The sequence below is a fragment of the Oncorhynchus mykiss genome, chromosome 16, assembly GCF_013265735.2.
Source record: "Oncorhynchus mykiss isolate Arlee chromosome 16, USDA_OmykA_1.1, whole genome shotgun sequence".
Classification (NCBI taxonomy): Eukaryota; Metazoa; Chordata; class Actinopteri; order Salmoniformes; family Salmonidae; genus Oncorhynchus; species Oncorhynchus mykiss.
The window spans coordinates 60,515,913-60,530,759 of record NC_048580.1 but is presented as its reverse complement, the minus strand read 5'-3'; the positions used below and the strand labels follow the sequence as shown (position 1 = coordinate 60,530,759).

Here is a 14,847-nt window from a genome sequence, read left to right as displayed (position 1 = left end):
GTTATGTTGTCCTTTGCCGAAGTTTGAATTGTTAACTGTGTGCTTTTGTTTCCTGAGGTAGTTTTCGAGACTTAGTGTTTGTTGTTTTTTCATGTGTACTGGGATCCTGCGGCTACCGTTTCAAAGTAAAGCTTTATGTTTATCCTTAACCACTGAGTCCTCGTCTGGGCTCTTCTCTGCACCTGGGTGCAACCTCACCACGTCACATCACCTACAGAGAGATTAACCTACAGAAGAGTCAACTCAGCCAGGTGGTTCTGAGCCACAGGACAGAAACACATTTATACCCAACCAAATTAAAAGAAAGCAAAAAGATAACTACAGTGCCTTTGGAAAGTACTCAGACCCCTTGACTTTTTCCACGTTTTGTTACGTTACAGTCTTATTATAAAACGGATTAAAGAGAGAGAGAGAGAGAGAGAGAGAGAGAATAAGCAAGTGCCAAGCGAAATCAGATGACACAGATTTAATTTTACAGGTTTGTGAAAATTGCTACGGAGTATGTGCACAGCCACAGAGTGTAATGACAAGACAAATGGAAATGGATATGCTCTTTCTCGCCCTCTCTCCCTCCCTCCCTCCCTCCCTCCCTCCCTCCCTCCCTCCCTCCCTCCCTCCCTCCCTCCCTCCATCTCTCCCTCTCCCTCTCCCTCCCTCCCTCCCTCCCTCCCTCCCTCCCTCCCTCCCTCCGTCTCTCCCTCTCCCTCTCCCTCTCCCTCTCCCTCCCTCCCTCCCTCCCTCCCTCCCTCCCTCCCTCTCTCTCTCTCTCTCTCTCTCTCTCTCTTTCTCTCTCTCTCTCTCTCTCTCTCTCTCTCTTTCCCTTTCTCAGTCTGATTGGGAGAAATAAAAGTCTCAGAATAGGATCTGGACCTCTCTGGTCACTCACCCTCATTAGCAATGAGCTACAAAAACACCGTTTTAATCACTGCTAAACAAAAAAACAATAATGTCACCCTCACCAGGGCCCACGTGCATCAACTAGAATAAATATAAGTTGGAACTGAAGTAATGACTATATACTTAAACAGCCATTAAGTAGATGGCAGAGCCAGATGCATAATTGGAGTTTCCTATATATTTTATTCATTAAGTTAATACTGTATATTCAGCCTTTATTAGCAATATACTATGGGGCAGGTTTAATTGAATGCTGATGTTTATTGTCATGAGTCTTGTCCTAGAGGCAGAATTGAGTGATTTCCCCTAAATAGGCCAGATGCAAAGTAAAAAATGTTGATATTGTAAAAGTTAGTGAAAGATTAATTTAAGCATTAGAATTAGGCATTAGTGTTAGCGGTGTGGTTAAGATTAGGGTTAAGGTTAGTGTTTGGTTTAAAATCAGATGTTATAACTTTGTGGCTGTGCCAGCTAGTGACCACTCTACAGAGCTGCCTGCAGAAGAAGATCAGTGCAAGAATCCCTGTTATTGTTCCCTTCTTGAAATACAAGGTGCCTATGTTTATTTGAATAAGCCTTTCCAACAACAAGTTATGAGCAACATTTTTCATGAAGCTCTATTTGAAGTTGAAATGTTTGGATGAAGTTTGCTCTCCTGAGGTGGGTGTTTAGTGGAGTGCCTTGACTTTTTCACATTTTGTTGTGTTACATTTAACATTATTTTTAATTGACTACCCCATCTCTTTACCCCACACATGCAATTATCTGTAAGGTTCCTCAGTTGAGCAGTGAATTTCAAGCACAGAATGAACCACAAAGACCAGGGAGGTTTTCCAATGGTTCGTAAAGAAGGGCACCTATTGGTAGATGGGTAAAAAAAGCAGACATTGAATATCCCTTTGAGCATGGTGCAGTTATTAATTACACTTTGGATGGTGTACCACTACACCAGTCACTACAAAGATACAGACACCCTTCCTAACCCAGTTGCCGGAAAGTAAACCGCTCAGCGATTTCACCATGAGGCCATTGGGGATTTTAAAATGAGTTACAGTTTAATGGCTGTGATAGGAGATTTCTGAGGGTGGATCAATAACATTGCAGTTACTCCACAATACTAACGTAAATGACAGTGATACTTACCCTGAAAGACTCGCAGCTGTAATCGCTGCAAAAGGTGATTCTAACATCTAATGACTCAGGGGGTTGAATACTTATCTAATCAAGATATGTTACTGTTTTATTTTCCTAAATTAATTGAAAAACGTTTTTTGAATTTTTCTTCCATTTTGACATTACAGAATATTTTGTGAAGAATTTTGACCCCAAAAATTACAATTAAATACATTTCAAACCCACTTTGTAACACAACAAAATGTGGAAAAGGGGTGTGAATCCTTTCTGAAGGCACTGTATATATACTGGCTAATAACGGTTTGATTTGACCAGTGTGTGTGTGTGCGTGTGTTTGTGCGGGTGCATGTGTGCATGTGTGTCAATGTGTCAGTGTTCTCAGCAGCTCCAGGAGACTGCAGGAGGGTGCATGTGTGCATGAATGTCAATGAGTCAGTGTTCTCAGCAGCTCCAGGAGACTGCAGGAGGGTGCATGTTCACAGAATTTCAAGTCAATAAACATATTGCACATCTTCCCTGTTAATCCAATTTCGAGCTTAATCCTGTAAAACTCAGTCAGGCAGTCGATCCCAACGTTTAAACACCCCTTCATTGACAAAGACATGAGTTGGACAGGGATTACGATAACACTGTCTATGAACCACCTGTATAATGCAATTTCAATGAGTTTATATGGACCTCTATCACATTTTGGAATATAACAGTTGCCATAAGCCTTCATAACAGGTCACAAGGCTTTTAACATCATTTAGGCTATGCATTCAAAACGCATCACACAGCATTATAAAACATGCTCGAAAACGTAGCAGAAACGGATAAATGGTTATAATAGATATACAGCTGAAGTCAGAAGTTTACATACACCTTAGCCAAACACATTTAAACTCAGTTTTTCATAATTCCTGATATTTTATCTGAGTAAAAATTCCCTGTCTTAGGTCAGTTAGGATCACCACTTTATTTTAAGAATGTGAAATGTCAGAATAATAGTAGAGATAATGATTTATTTCAGCTTTCATTTCTTTCATCACATTCCCAGTGGGTCAGAAGTTTACATACACTCAATTAGTATTTGGTAGCATTGCCTTTAAATTGGTTAACTTGGGTCAAATGTTTTGGGTAGCCTTCCACAAGCTTCCCACAATAAGTTGGGTGAATTTTGGCCCATTCCTCCTGACAGAGCTGGTGTAACTGAGTCAGGTTTGTAGGCCTCCTTGCTCGCACAGGCTTTTGCAGTTCTGTCCACACATTTTCTATAGGATTGAGGTCAGGGCTTTGTGATAGTCACTCCAATACCTTGACTTTGTTGTCCTTAAGCCATTTTGCCACAACTTTGGAAGTATGCTTGAGGTCATTGTCCATTTGGAAAACCCATTTGCGACCAAGCTTTAACTTCCTGACTGATGTCTTGAGATGTTGCTTCAATATATCCACATTATTTTCCCTCCTCATGATGCCACTTTTGTGAAGTGCACCAGTCCCTCCTGCAGCAAAGCACCCCCACAACATGATGCTGTCACCCCCGTGCTTCACGGTTGTTATGGTGTTCTATGGCTTGCAAGCTTCCCCCTTTTTCCTCCAAACATAACGATGGTCATTATGGCCAAACAGTTATATTTTTGTTTCATCAGACCAGAGGACATTTCTCCAAAAAGTACAACCTTTGTCCCCATGTGCAGTTGCAAACAATAGTCTGGCATTTTTAAGGCGGTTTTGGAGCAGTGGCTTCTTCCTTGCTGAGCGGCCTTTCAGGTTATGTCGATATAGGACTCATTTTACTGTGGATATAGATAATTCTGTACCTGCTTCCTCCAGCATCTTCACAAGGTCCTTTGCTGTGGTTCTGGAATTGATTTTCACTTTTCGAACCAAAGTATGTAGGAGACAGAACGCGTCTCCTTCCTGAGCGGTATGACAGCTGCGTAGTCCCATGGTGTTTATACTTGCGTACTATTGTTTGTACAGATGAACGTGGTACCTTCAGCCATATGGAAATTGTTCCCAAGGATAAACCAGACTTGTGGAGGTCTACAACTTTTTTTCTGAGTTCTTGGCTTATTTTGTTGGATTTTCCCATGATGTCAAGCAAAAAGGCACTGAGTTTGGAGGTATGCCTTGAAATACATCCACAGGTACACCTCCAATTGACTCAAATAATATCAATTAGCCTATCAGGAGCTTCTAAAGCCATGACATAATTTTCTGGAATTTTCCAAGCTGTTTAGTCAACTTAGTGTATGTAAACTTCTGACCCACTGGAATTTTTAAAATTAATTAAAAAAATATATATTTAAACTTCCGGTGCCGACACAGATGGCCGCCTCGCTTCGCTTTCCTAGTTTTTTTTACGTGTTATTTCTTACATTGGTACCCCAGGTAATCTTAGGTTTCATTACATAGAGGAACTACTGATTACAAGAGCAACCTCAACTCACCATCATTACGACCAGGAATACGACTTTCCCGAAGCGAATCCTGTGTTTTGCCCACCACCCAGGACAATGGATCGGATCCCAGCCGGCGAACCTAAACAACGTCGCCGTAAAAGGGGCAAAGGAAGCGGTCTTCTGGTCAGGCTCCGGAGACGGGCACATCGCGCACCACTCCCTACCATACTACTCGCCAATGTCCAGTCTCTTGACAACAAGGTTGATGAAATCCGAGCAAGGGTAGCATTCCAGAGAAACATCAGAGACTGTAACGTTCTTTGCTTCACGGAAACATGGCTCACTCGAGAGACGCTAACGAAGTCGGTGCAGCCAGCTGGTTTATTCACGCATCACACCGACAGAAACAAGCATCTTTCTGGTAAGAAGAGGGGCGGGGGTGGGGGGGGGGGGGGGGGGGGGTATGCCTTATGATTAACGAGAAGTGGTGTGATCATAACAACATACAGGAACTCAAGTCCTTCTGTTCACCTGACTTAGAATTCCTCACAAGGAAATGTCGACCACATTATCTACCAGGAGAATTCTCTTCGATTATAATCACAGCCGTATATATATTCCCCCCCAAGCAGACACATCGATGGCCCTGAACAAACTTTATTTGACTCTATGTAAACTGGAAACCACATATCCTGAGGCTGCATTCATTGTAGCTGGGGATTTTAACAAGGCTAATCTGAAAACAAGACTCCCTAAATTCTGTCAGCATATTGATTGTGCAACCAGGGCTGAAGAAACCCTGGATCATTGTTATTCTAACTTCCGCGACGCATATAAGGCCCTCCCCCGCCCTCCTTTCGGAAAAGCTGACCACGACTCCATTTTGTTGCTTCCAGCCTATAGACAGAAACTAAAACAGGAAGCTCCCGCGTTCAGGTCTGTTCAACGTTGGTCCGACCAATCTGATTCCACGCTTCAAGACTGCTTCAATCACGTGGATTGGGATATGTTCCGCATTGCGGCCAACAACAACAATGACGAATACGCTGATTCGGTGAGCAAGTTCATTTGAAAGTGCATCGGCGATGTCGTACCCACAGCAACTATTAAAACATCCCCAAACCAGAAACCGTGGATTCATGGCAGCATTCGCACAAAACTGAAAGTGTGAACCACTGCTTTTAACCAGGGCAAGGTGAACGGATGACATGACCGAATACAAACAGTGTAGCTATTCCCTCCGCAAGGCAATCAAACAAGCTAAGCGTCAGTATAGAGACAAAGTTGAGTTGCAATTCAAAGGCTCAGAAACAAGAGGTATGTGTCAGGGTCTACAGTCAATCACAGATTACAAAAAGAAAACCTACCCCGTCACGGACCAGGAAGTCTTGCTCCCAGACAGACTAAATAACTTCTTTGCTCGCTTTGAGGACAATACAGTGCCACTGACATGGCCCGCTACCAAAACCTGCGGACTCTCCTTCACTGCAGCCGACGTAAGTAAAACATTTAAACGTGTTAACCCTCGCAGGGCTGCAGGCCCAGACGGCATCCCCAGCTGCGTCCTCAGTGCATGCGCAGACCAGCTGGCTGGTGTGTTTACCGACATATTCAATCAATCCTTATCTCAGTCTGCTGTCCCCACATGCTTCAAGAGGGCCACCATTGTTCCTGTTCCCAAGAAAGCTAAGGTAACTGAGCTAAACGACTACCTCACTACCACTCACTTCCGTCATCATGAAGTGCTTTGAGAGACTAGTCAAGGACCATATCACCTCCACCCTACCCGACACCCTAGACCCACTCCAATTTGCTTACCGCCCCAATAGGTCCACAGACGACGCAAACGCAACCACACTGCACACTGCCCTAACCCATCTGGACAAGAGGAATACCTATGTGAGAATGCTGTTCATCGACTACAGATCAGCATTTAACACCATAGTACCCTCCAAACTTGTCATCAAGCTCGAGACCCTGGGTCTCGACCCTGTCCTGTGCAACTGGGTACTGGAGTTCCTGACGGGCCCCCCCAGGTGGTGAGGGTAGGTAACAACATCTCCACCCCGCTGATCCTCAACACTGGGGCCCCACAAGGGTGCGTTCTGAGCCCTCTCCTGTACTCCCTGTTCACCCACGACTACGTGGCCATGCACACCTACAACTCAATCATCAAGTTTGCAGACGACACTACAGTGGTTGGCTTGATTACCAACAACGACGAGACGGCCTACAGGGAGGAGGTGAGGGCCCTCGGAGTGTGGTGTGAGGAAAATAACCTCACTCTCAACGTCAACAAAACAAAGGAGATGATCGTGGACTTCATGAAACAGCAGAGGAAGCACCCCCCTATCCACATCGACGGGACAGTAGTGGAGAGGGTAGTACGTTTTAAGTTCCTCGGCGTACACATCACAGACAAACTGAATTGGTCCACCCACACAGACAGCGTTGTGAAGAAGGCGCAGCAGCACCTCTTCAACCTCAGGAGGCTGAAGAAATTCAGCCACCTGAGGTTGGCTTGTGACCAAGCCAAGGCTTGTCACCAAAAGCACTCACAAACTTTTACAGATGCACAATCGAGAGCATCCTGTCGGGCTGTATCACCGCCTGGTACAGCAACTACTCCGCCCACAACCGTAAGGCTCTCCAGAGGGTAGTGAGGTCTGCACAACGCATCACCGGGGGCAAACTACCTGCCCTCCAAGACACCTACACCACCCGATGTCACAGGAAGGCCATAAAGATCATCAAGAACAACAACCACCCGAGCCACTGCCTGTTCACCCCCATATCATCCAGAAGGCAAGGTCAGTACAGGTGCATCAACGCAGGGACCGAGAGACTGAAAAACAGCTTCTATCTCAAGGCCATCAGACTGTTAAACAGCCACCACTAACATTGAGTGGCTGCTGCCAACATACTGTCTCAACTCCAGCTCACTTTAATAATGGAAATTTATGTAAATTGATGTAAAAAAATGTATCACTAGCCACTTTAAACAATGCCACTTAATATAATGTTTATATACCCTTCATTACTCATCTCATATGTATATGTATATACTGTATTCTATACCATCTACTGCATCTTGCCATCTTTATGTAATACATGTATCACTAGCCACTTTAAACTATGCCACTTTTTATGCCACTATGCCACGGCATCTTGCCTATGCCGTTCTGTACCATCACTCATTCATATATCTTTATGTACATATTCTTTATCCCTTTACACTTGTGTGTATAAGGTAGTAGTTGTGGAATTGTTAGGTTAGATTACTCGTTGGTTATTACTGCATTGTTGTAACTAGAAGCACAAGCATTTCGCTACACTCGCATTAACATCTGCTAACCATGTGTATGTGACAAATACAATTTGATTTGAAGTGAAATAATCAGTCTGTAAACAATTGTTGGAAAAATTACTTGTGTCGTGCACAAAGTAGATGTTCTAACCGACTTGCCAAAACTACAGTTTGTTAACAAGAAATTTGTGGAGTGGTTGAAAAACGTGTTTTAATGACTTCTGACTTCAACTGTATAATGTAGAAGGCTCATAGAAACTGTTACTAGACTTTATTCCAATTGAAGAATATACAGTAACAGTCGAAAGTTTGGACACATCTACTCATTCAAGGCCTTTTCTTTATTTTTTACTATTTTCTACATTGTAGAATAGTGAAGACATCAAAACTATGAAATTACACATATGGAATCATGGAGTAACCAAAAAAGTGTTAAACAAATCTAAATATATTTTATATTTTAGATTCTTCAAGGTAGCCACCCTTTGCCTTGATGAGAGCCTTGCACACTCTTGGCATTCTTTGTGCCTATTTCTGATTACTACATGATTCCATTTGTGTTATTTCATAAGTTTGATGTCTAGAATCTCACACAACTGTCCACATGATAAGAGAATGAGAGATAGCTATCTGTCAAGCAGGGGCATAGTCACTGGGGAGCCAGGCCCCCCCAATCAGATTGAGCAACAACAACAAAAATGTTTTATTTTATTTCTTTACTTGTCAGTGTTCCAAACGGGGCATTATTGCTATTTTTATCTAAAGATGCAAACACCATCAGATAGAATTCATAGCACACAGTCCACTGGGTTACTCAGATTTGATGAAATATACAGTGCCTTGCGAAAGTATTCGGCCCCCTTGAACTTTGCGACCTTTTGCCACATTTCAGGCTTCAAACATAAAGATATAAAACTGTATTTTTTTGTGAAGAATCAACAACGAGTGGGACACAATCATGAAGTGGAACGACATTTATTGGATATTTCAAACTTTTTTAACAAATCAAAAACTGAAAAATTGGGCGTGCAAAATTATTCAGCCCCCTTAAGTTAATACTTTGTAGCGCCACCTTTTGCTGCGATTACAGCTGTAAGTCGCTTGGGGTATGTCTCTATCAGTTTTGCACATCGAGAGACTGACATTTTTTCCCATTCCTCCTTGCAAAACAGCTCGAGCTCAGTGAGGTTGGATGGAGAGCATTTGTGAACAGCAGTTTTCAGTTCTTTCCACAGATTCTCGATTGGATTCAGGTTTGGACTTTGACTTGGCCATTCTAACACCTGGATATGTTTATTTTTGAACCATTCCATTGTAGATTTTGCTTTATGTTTTGGATCATTGTCTTGTTGGAAGACAAATCTCCGTCCCAGTCTCAGGTCTTTTGCAGACTCCATCAGGTTCTCTTCCAGAATGGTCCTGTATTTGTCTCCATCCATCTTCCCATCAATTTTAACCATCTTCCCTGTCCCTGCTGAAGAAAAGCAGGCCCAAACCATGATGCTGCCACCACCATGTTTGACAGTGGGGATGGTGTGTTCAGCTGTGTTGCTTTTACGCCAAACATAACGTTTTGCATTGTTGCCAAAAAGTTCAATTTTGGTTTCATCTGACCAGAGCACCTTCTTCCACATGTTTGGTGTGTCTCCCAGGTGGCTTGTGGCAAACTTTAAACAACACTTTTTATGAATATCTTTAAGAAATGTTTTTCTTCTTGCCACTCTTCCATAAAGGCCAGATTTGTGCAATATACGACAGATTGTTATCCTATGGACAAAGTCTCCGACCTCAGCTGTAGATCTCTGCAGTTCATCCAGAGTGATCATGGGCCTCTTGGCTGCATCTCTGATCAGTCTTCTCCTTGTATGAGCTGAAAGTTTAGAGGGACGGCCAGGTCTTGGTAGATTTGCAGTGGTCTGATACTCCTTCCATTTTAATATTATCACTTGCACAGTGCTCCTTGGGATGTTTAAAGCTTGGGAAATCTTTTTGTATCCAAATCCGGCTTTAAACTTCTTCACAACAGTATCTCGGACCTGCCTGGTGTGTTCCTTGTTCTTCATGATGCTCTCTGCGCTTTTGACGGCCCTCTGAGACTATCACAGTGCAGGTGCATTTATACGGAGACTTGATTACACACAGGTGGATTGTATTTATCATCATTAGTCATTTAGGTCAACATTGGATCATTCAGAGATCCTCACTGAACTTCTGGAGAGAGTTTGCTGCACTGAAAGTAAAGGGGCTGAATAATTTTGCACGCCCAATTGTTCAGTTTTTGATTTGTTAAAAAAGTTTGAAATATCCAATAAATGTCGTTCCACTTCATGATTGTGTCCCACTTGTTGTTGATTCTTCACAAAAAAATACAGTTTTATATCTTTATGTTTGAAGCCTGAAATGTGGCAAAAGGTCGCAAAGTTCAAGAGGGCCGAATACTTTCGCAAGGCACTGTACACTTAGAAAAAAAGGTTCCAAAAGTTTTTCTGCTGTCCTCATAGGATAACCCTTTTCGGTTCCAGGTAAAACTGTGGAAAAGATTCTACATGCAACCCAAAAGGGTTCTACTTGGTACCAAAATTATTCTTCAAAGGGTTCTCCTATGTTGACAGCCGAAAAAGCTTTCTAGGTTCTAGATAGCACCTTTTTATCTAAGAGTGTATAAAAGAAGAGATTAACTGGAATGACATTCACTCTCAAGGGATAGGTCGCCAAAAATAACTAACTGAAAGCCTCACCCCTAGTAAGTCAGAATAGCATGAGATTAGTTATACAACTGCAAATGTTTCTCTTTGCCCCATGGCAAAATGTGTCAAATTTTAGGAAGTTAGCTGTGACAAATGTCTGGCTACGCCACTGCTGAAGTGTAGTTTCAGCACCATGGACAGAGTCTAATCCGAGCAATGTGTGCACGTCACTGTATTACCAAATGCAGTAGACATAAACATAAGGGCATGCATCCAGGAACAACAGTATTTTAACAGCTCAATTTCAGCACCACAGACAGCGACAGTGCAAATATCAAGATTTACGCTTGCACCAAGTAGTTTAGACTGCAGTGGCTGGGAAAGCGTTGCTTCACATCAATACAAGTATGGAGTTCAAAAGCAGAATTGAAATGTACAGAAATATCAGCAGTTTAATACATTTTGGGAAATCCCTGTGATTCATAATTCATTTGTCTTATCAGTGTATAATTAATCCTGCCTTACGGCAGAGGTGATTTGGAGAGAGATCTCCCATGTAGAGCACAAACACACACACTTATAGATGTAGGATCATAATTTGAGCCTGTTTGAGCCAGTTTGCTACAGCAGGACAATAATCCCGCAGCAACAGGAAATGTGAATTATTATGTGGATTATAATTAATGGACATTTTGGTAGGGTTTGATACATTTTCCAAAAGGGAAAGTAAAGTCTGAAATGTCAAAGTGGATGTCACGCCCTGACCATAGAGAGCCCTTGGTTCTCTACGGTGTAGTTGGTTAGGGTGTGACTAGGGGGTGTTCTAATATGTCTATGTTGGTGCTAATATGGTTCCCAATTAGAGGCAGCTGTTTATCGTTGCCTCTGATTGGGGATCATATTTAGGCAGCCATTGTTTGTGATTAGTTGCCTGTTTGTGATTAGTTGCCTGTGTGCAGGTCATGACTTCACGTTTCGTACCTGTACCGGCTCCATGCACTAGGCCTCCAGTGCGCAATCACAGTCCAGAGCTTCCGGCGATGGTTCACAGTCCAGAGCTTCCGGCGACGGTTCACAGTCCGGAGCTTCCAGCGGCGGTTCACAGTCTGGAGCTTCCGGCGACGGTTCACAGTCCGGAGCTTCCGGCGACGGTTCACAGTTCGGAACCTCCAGCGACAGTCCACAGTCTGGAATCTCCAGCAACGGTTCACAGTCCAGAACCTCCAGCGACGGTCCACGGTCCGGAAACCTCCAGCGACGGTCAATGGTCCGGATCCTCCAGCGGCGGTCAATGGTCCGGAACCTCCAGGCATGGTGTCCAGTCCCGCTCCAGGGCAGGAGCCTTCCTCTGCGCCGGTGTCCGATCCAAGCACGGCGTACAGTTCGCTCCATGGCAAGAGCCCTCCTCTGCGCTGGTGCCCAGTCCAGACACGGCGTCCAGTCCCGCTCCAGGGCAGGAGCCTTCCTCTGCGCCAATGCCCAGTCCAGGCACAGAGTCCAGTCCCGCTCCAGGGCAGGAGCCTTCCTCTGCGCCGATGCCCAGTCCAGGCACGGTGTCCAGTCCTGCTCCAGGGCAGGAGCCTTCCTCTGCGCCAGTGCCCAGTCCAGGCACGGCGTCTAACCCAGCTCCATGGCCAGAGCCCTCCTTTGCGGCGATGTCCTGGCACGGCGTCCAACACAGCTCCATGGCCGGAGCCCTCCTTTGCGCCAATGCCCAGTCCAGGCACGGCGTTCAGCCCGGCTCCATGGCCGGATCCGGGGTCTGGGCGGGGGCTACGACCTGCACCGGAGCCGCCACCGTCACTAATCACCCCCCCTACCCTCCCCATTTGGTTTCAGGTTTTGGTTCCCAAATAGAGGCAGCTGTTAATCATTGTCTCTGATTGGGGATCATACTTAGGTAGCCATTTCCCCACCTGTGTTTTGTGGGATATTGTTTGTGTTCAGCTGCCTGTGTGCACGTCATGACTTCACGTTTCGTTGTTTCTTTATTGTTTTGTTTGTTTCACGCAGATAAAAAATATGTGGAACTATAATCACGCTGCGCATTGATCCGCTCATTACGATGATCGTGAGAGTGGAAGGTACAAACAGAAACCTTTTTAAACTTCAAATACACTACACATTTTAAATTGCCCGTGATGCAGGAAAGTTCTCCTGCAACAGGGTAATCAAATTAAGATACTACATCTGTACACGTATGCACGCACATACACAGGCACACACAGAAGGAGCACCCAAAAGCCTGTCATGGGAAGTCGTTTTGTTGCATTGCTCACATACGCATACTGTCGACCCCAATCAAAGAAATGGCTTTTCAATATGATTTAAGATGTGAATGCACACGCACATGCACACACGCAAGCAGGCACGTGCGCACACACACTCAACCACACACACACACACACACACACACACACACACACACACACACACACACACACACACACACACACACACACACACACAAACAAAGGCTATCGGGCTATCATAGTTTCCACCATTGTGAATGGCTCTTTCTTTCCCCCATGGGAAGATAATCCTTGATGGGGCGAGACATCAGAATGAATGAGTTCTGTAGATCCCTGGAGTTGAATCTAAACACCTAAAGAGAGGATTGATTCCCCAGACGCTCTCCAGGAGCTCTCTAAGCCTTATCACAGACCAGACAAGATGCCTATGACGTGGATCTATACATCTACAAGCAAGGGCTGAAATCACTGCAAGCCACATCTAAAGGAAAGAAGTGTCTCTGCAGAAACACACAAATGTTACTGCACCGCTCTGCTCTGCCGCAAAGACCCAGCGTTCCAGGGACATTCGTCCTCCCACTGTATTTACTCAACTTCAGAAAAACCAGAGGGTTTATAGTCAAGATAAAAGAGGAAATGGCCTGAACGCTTGGCAAACAGATGGGGGTTGACATATGCATCCCCAGGCGGTCCCCTTGCCCAAACATGACTCTGCTTGGGAGCCAAGTGACAGTGCCATGAGGCAGACTGGTCCTCTGGCTGTCTCACTACAGGACTTTATCTGCTGCTCCTCTTCTCTTCTTAACACTGAAACACCATTATTATTCCTGCCACAGAGTCACAGCAGCCTTGCAGTAACAGCCACAGCTGAGGATTGTATAAGCCAGTGGAGGAAGAGGAGTGCAGAGATACAGATACATTCCTCTGTCCATCCATTTTTCTCTGTCTCTCTCTCTCTCTCTCTCTCTCTGTCTCTGTCATGAAGTGAGAGACACAGGCAAACACACCATATCCCTGGAAACAGACACACACTCTCTCATACATACTGTAACTTGCAAAGACGTGCACTGTACTCACATGCACACATTTATGCGCACTTGCACACACATACACCCCCCCCTGCCCCCCCAAAAACTGCTATTGTACACACATTTAAACTCCCCCTCACAAACACACTTATTAACCTCCCTCCCCTCCCACCACCCAGCACAAACACACATTCACCCCCACACTCCCCTGCACACCCGCTCACAGCTCAGTGACATATTTCATAACTCACCCTGGCTGTTGGGTCCCCCCTCTCCCTCCTCGGTGTCTGTCATGTTATTAAGCATCCTCTCTTCCTCAGGCTGCAGTCTGCAGAGAGAGAGACACTGCTACTGCTCTAGCACTGGCAATCAGAGCTCTGTGGGCTGGAGCCACAGCAGAGAAAGCAGCACGGACGACAAGAAGCACTGTTTTATTTCTGTAGCTCACTGCCTCCCTCTCTCTCCTTCTTCCCTTCCCTCTCACGCTCAGCAAAAGAGCAGTGCAGAGAGGAGAGAGTTTTTTTATCTTCTCCACTTCTTCTTTCTGGCGTGTTGCGTGATTCTCTCTTTCTCTCTCTCTCTTCAGGAGGAGGATAAGAGAGTGAGAGAGGCTGCAGGGTATAGCTGATGATGGAGTGCCTGTGAGCAAGGTCTCGCACACACTCACTCACACGCACGCTTGTTCGCTCGCTTGCTCTGCGCACTGCACAGCTACGATCGGCCCCCAGTCAGCCTAAGCCTGATGACTAAATTCATCATGCATTCAGAAGGCATTATCTCTCTCTCTCCCTTTCTCTATCTCACTCCCTTGTTCATACACTCATCCCCATCAACCATCTCTTCACGAGAGAGGGAGAGAGCGAGAGAGGGAGAGACAGAGAGAGAGAGACAGAGAGAGAGCAAGTGCGAGGGAGGGAGGGAGGGAGGGAGGGAGGGAGGGAGGGAGGGAGGGAGGGAGGGAGATTGCACATCAAATGTAAGGTTGCCTTCTGTGTTTGAGCATCTCTTTTGATGTTCTTTTTAGGTTCAAGACAAGATTCCATCAAATTTTTGCTTATGTATTCCTCTATTTTGTTTTCCTCTCCTCTATGGTTACTGCCAGTTATCTGAAGTAGGCTGCAGGGCTTGAATAGCATTCTCTGAACCTAATTATTT

The 14,847-nt window shown here is 44.9% G+C and overlaps 1 protein-coding gene across 3 annotated transcripts in view; it reads right to left on the bottom strand.

Moving 5' to 3' along the window:
- LOC110492468 (solute carrier family 12 member 5) overlaps nucleotides 1-14,534 on the bottom strand; it is a 114,420-nt gene extending 99,886 nt beyond the window's left edge. For all 3 annotated transcript variants that reach the window (XM_036947476.1, XM_021566815.2, XM_036947475.1), the window contains exon 1: nucleotides 13,944-14,534. In XM_036947476.1, the coding sequence (XP_036803371.1) occupies nucleotides 13,944-13,998 (55 nt within the window). In that variant the 5' untranslated portion in view covers nucleotides 13,999-14,534. The remainder of the gene's footprint in view (nucleotides 1-13,943) is intronic.
- Between the last annotated feature and the right edge of the window lie 313 nt (nucleotides 14,535-14,847).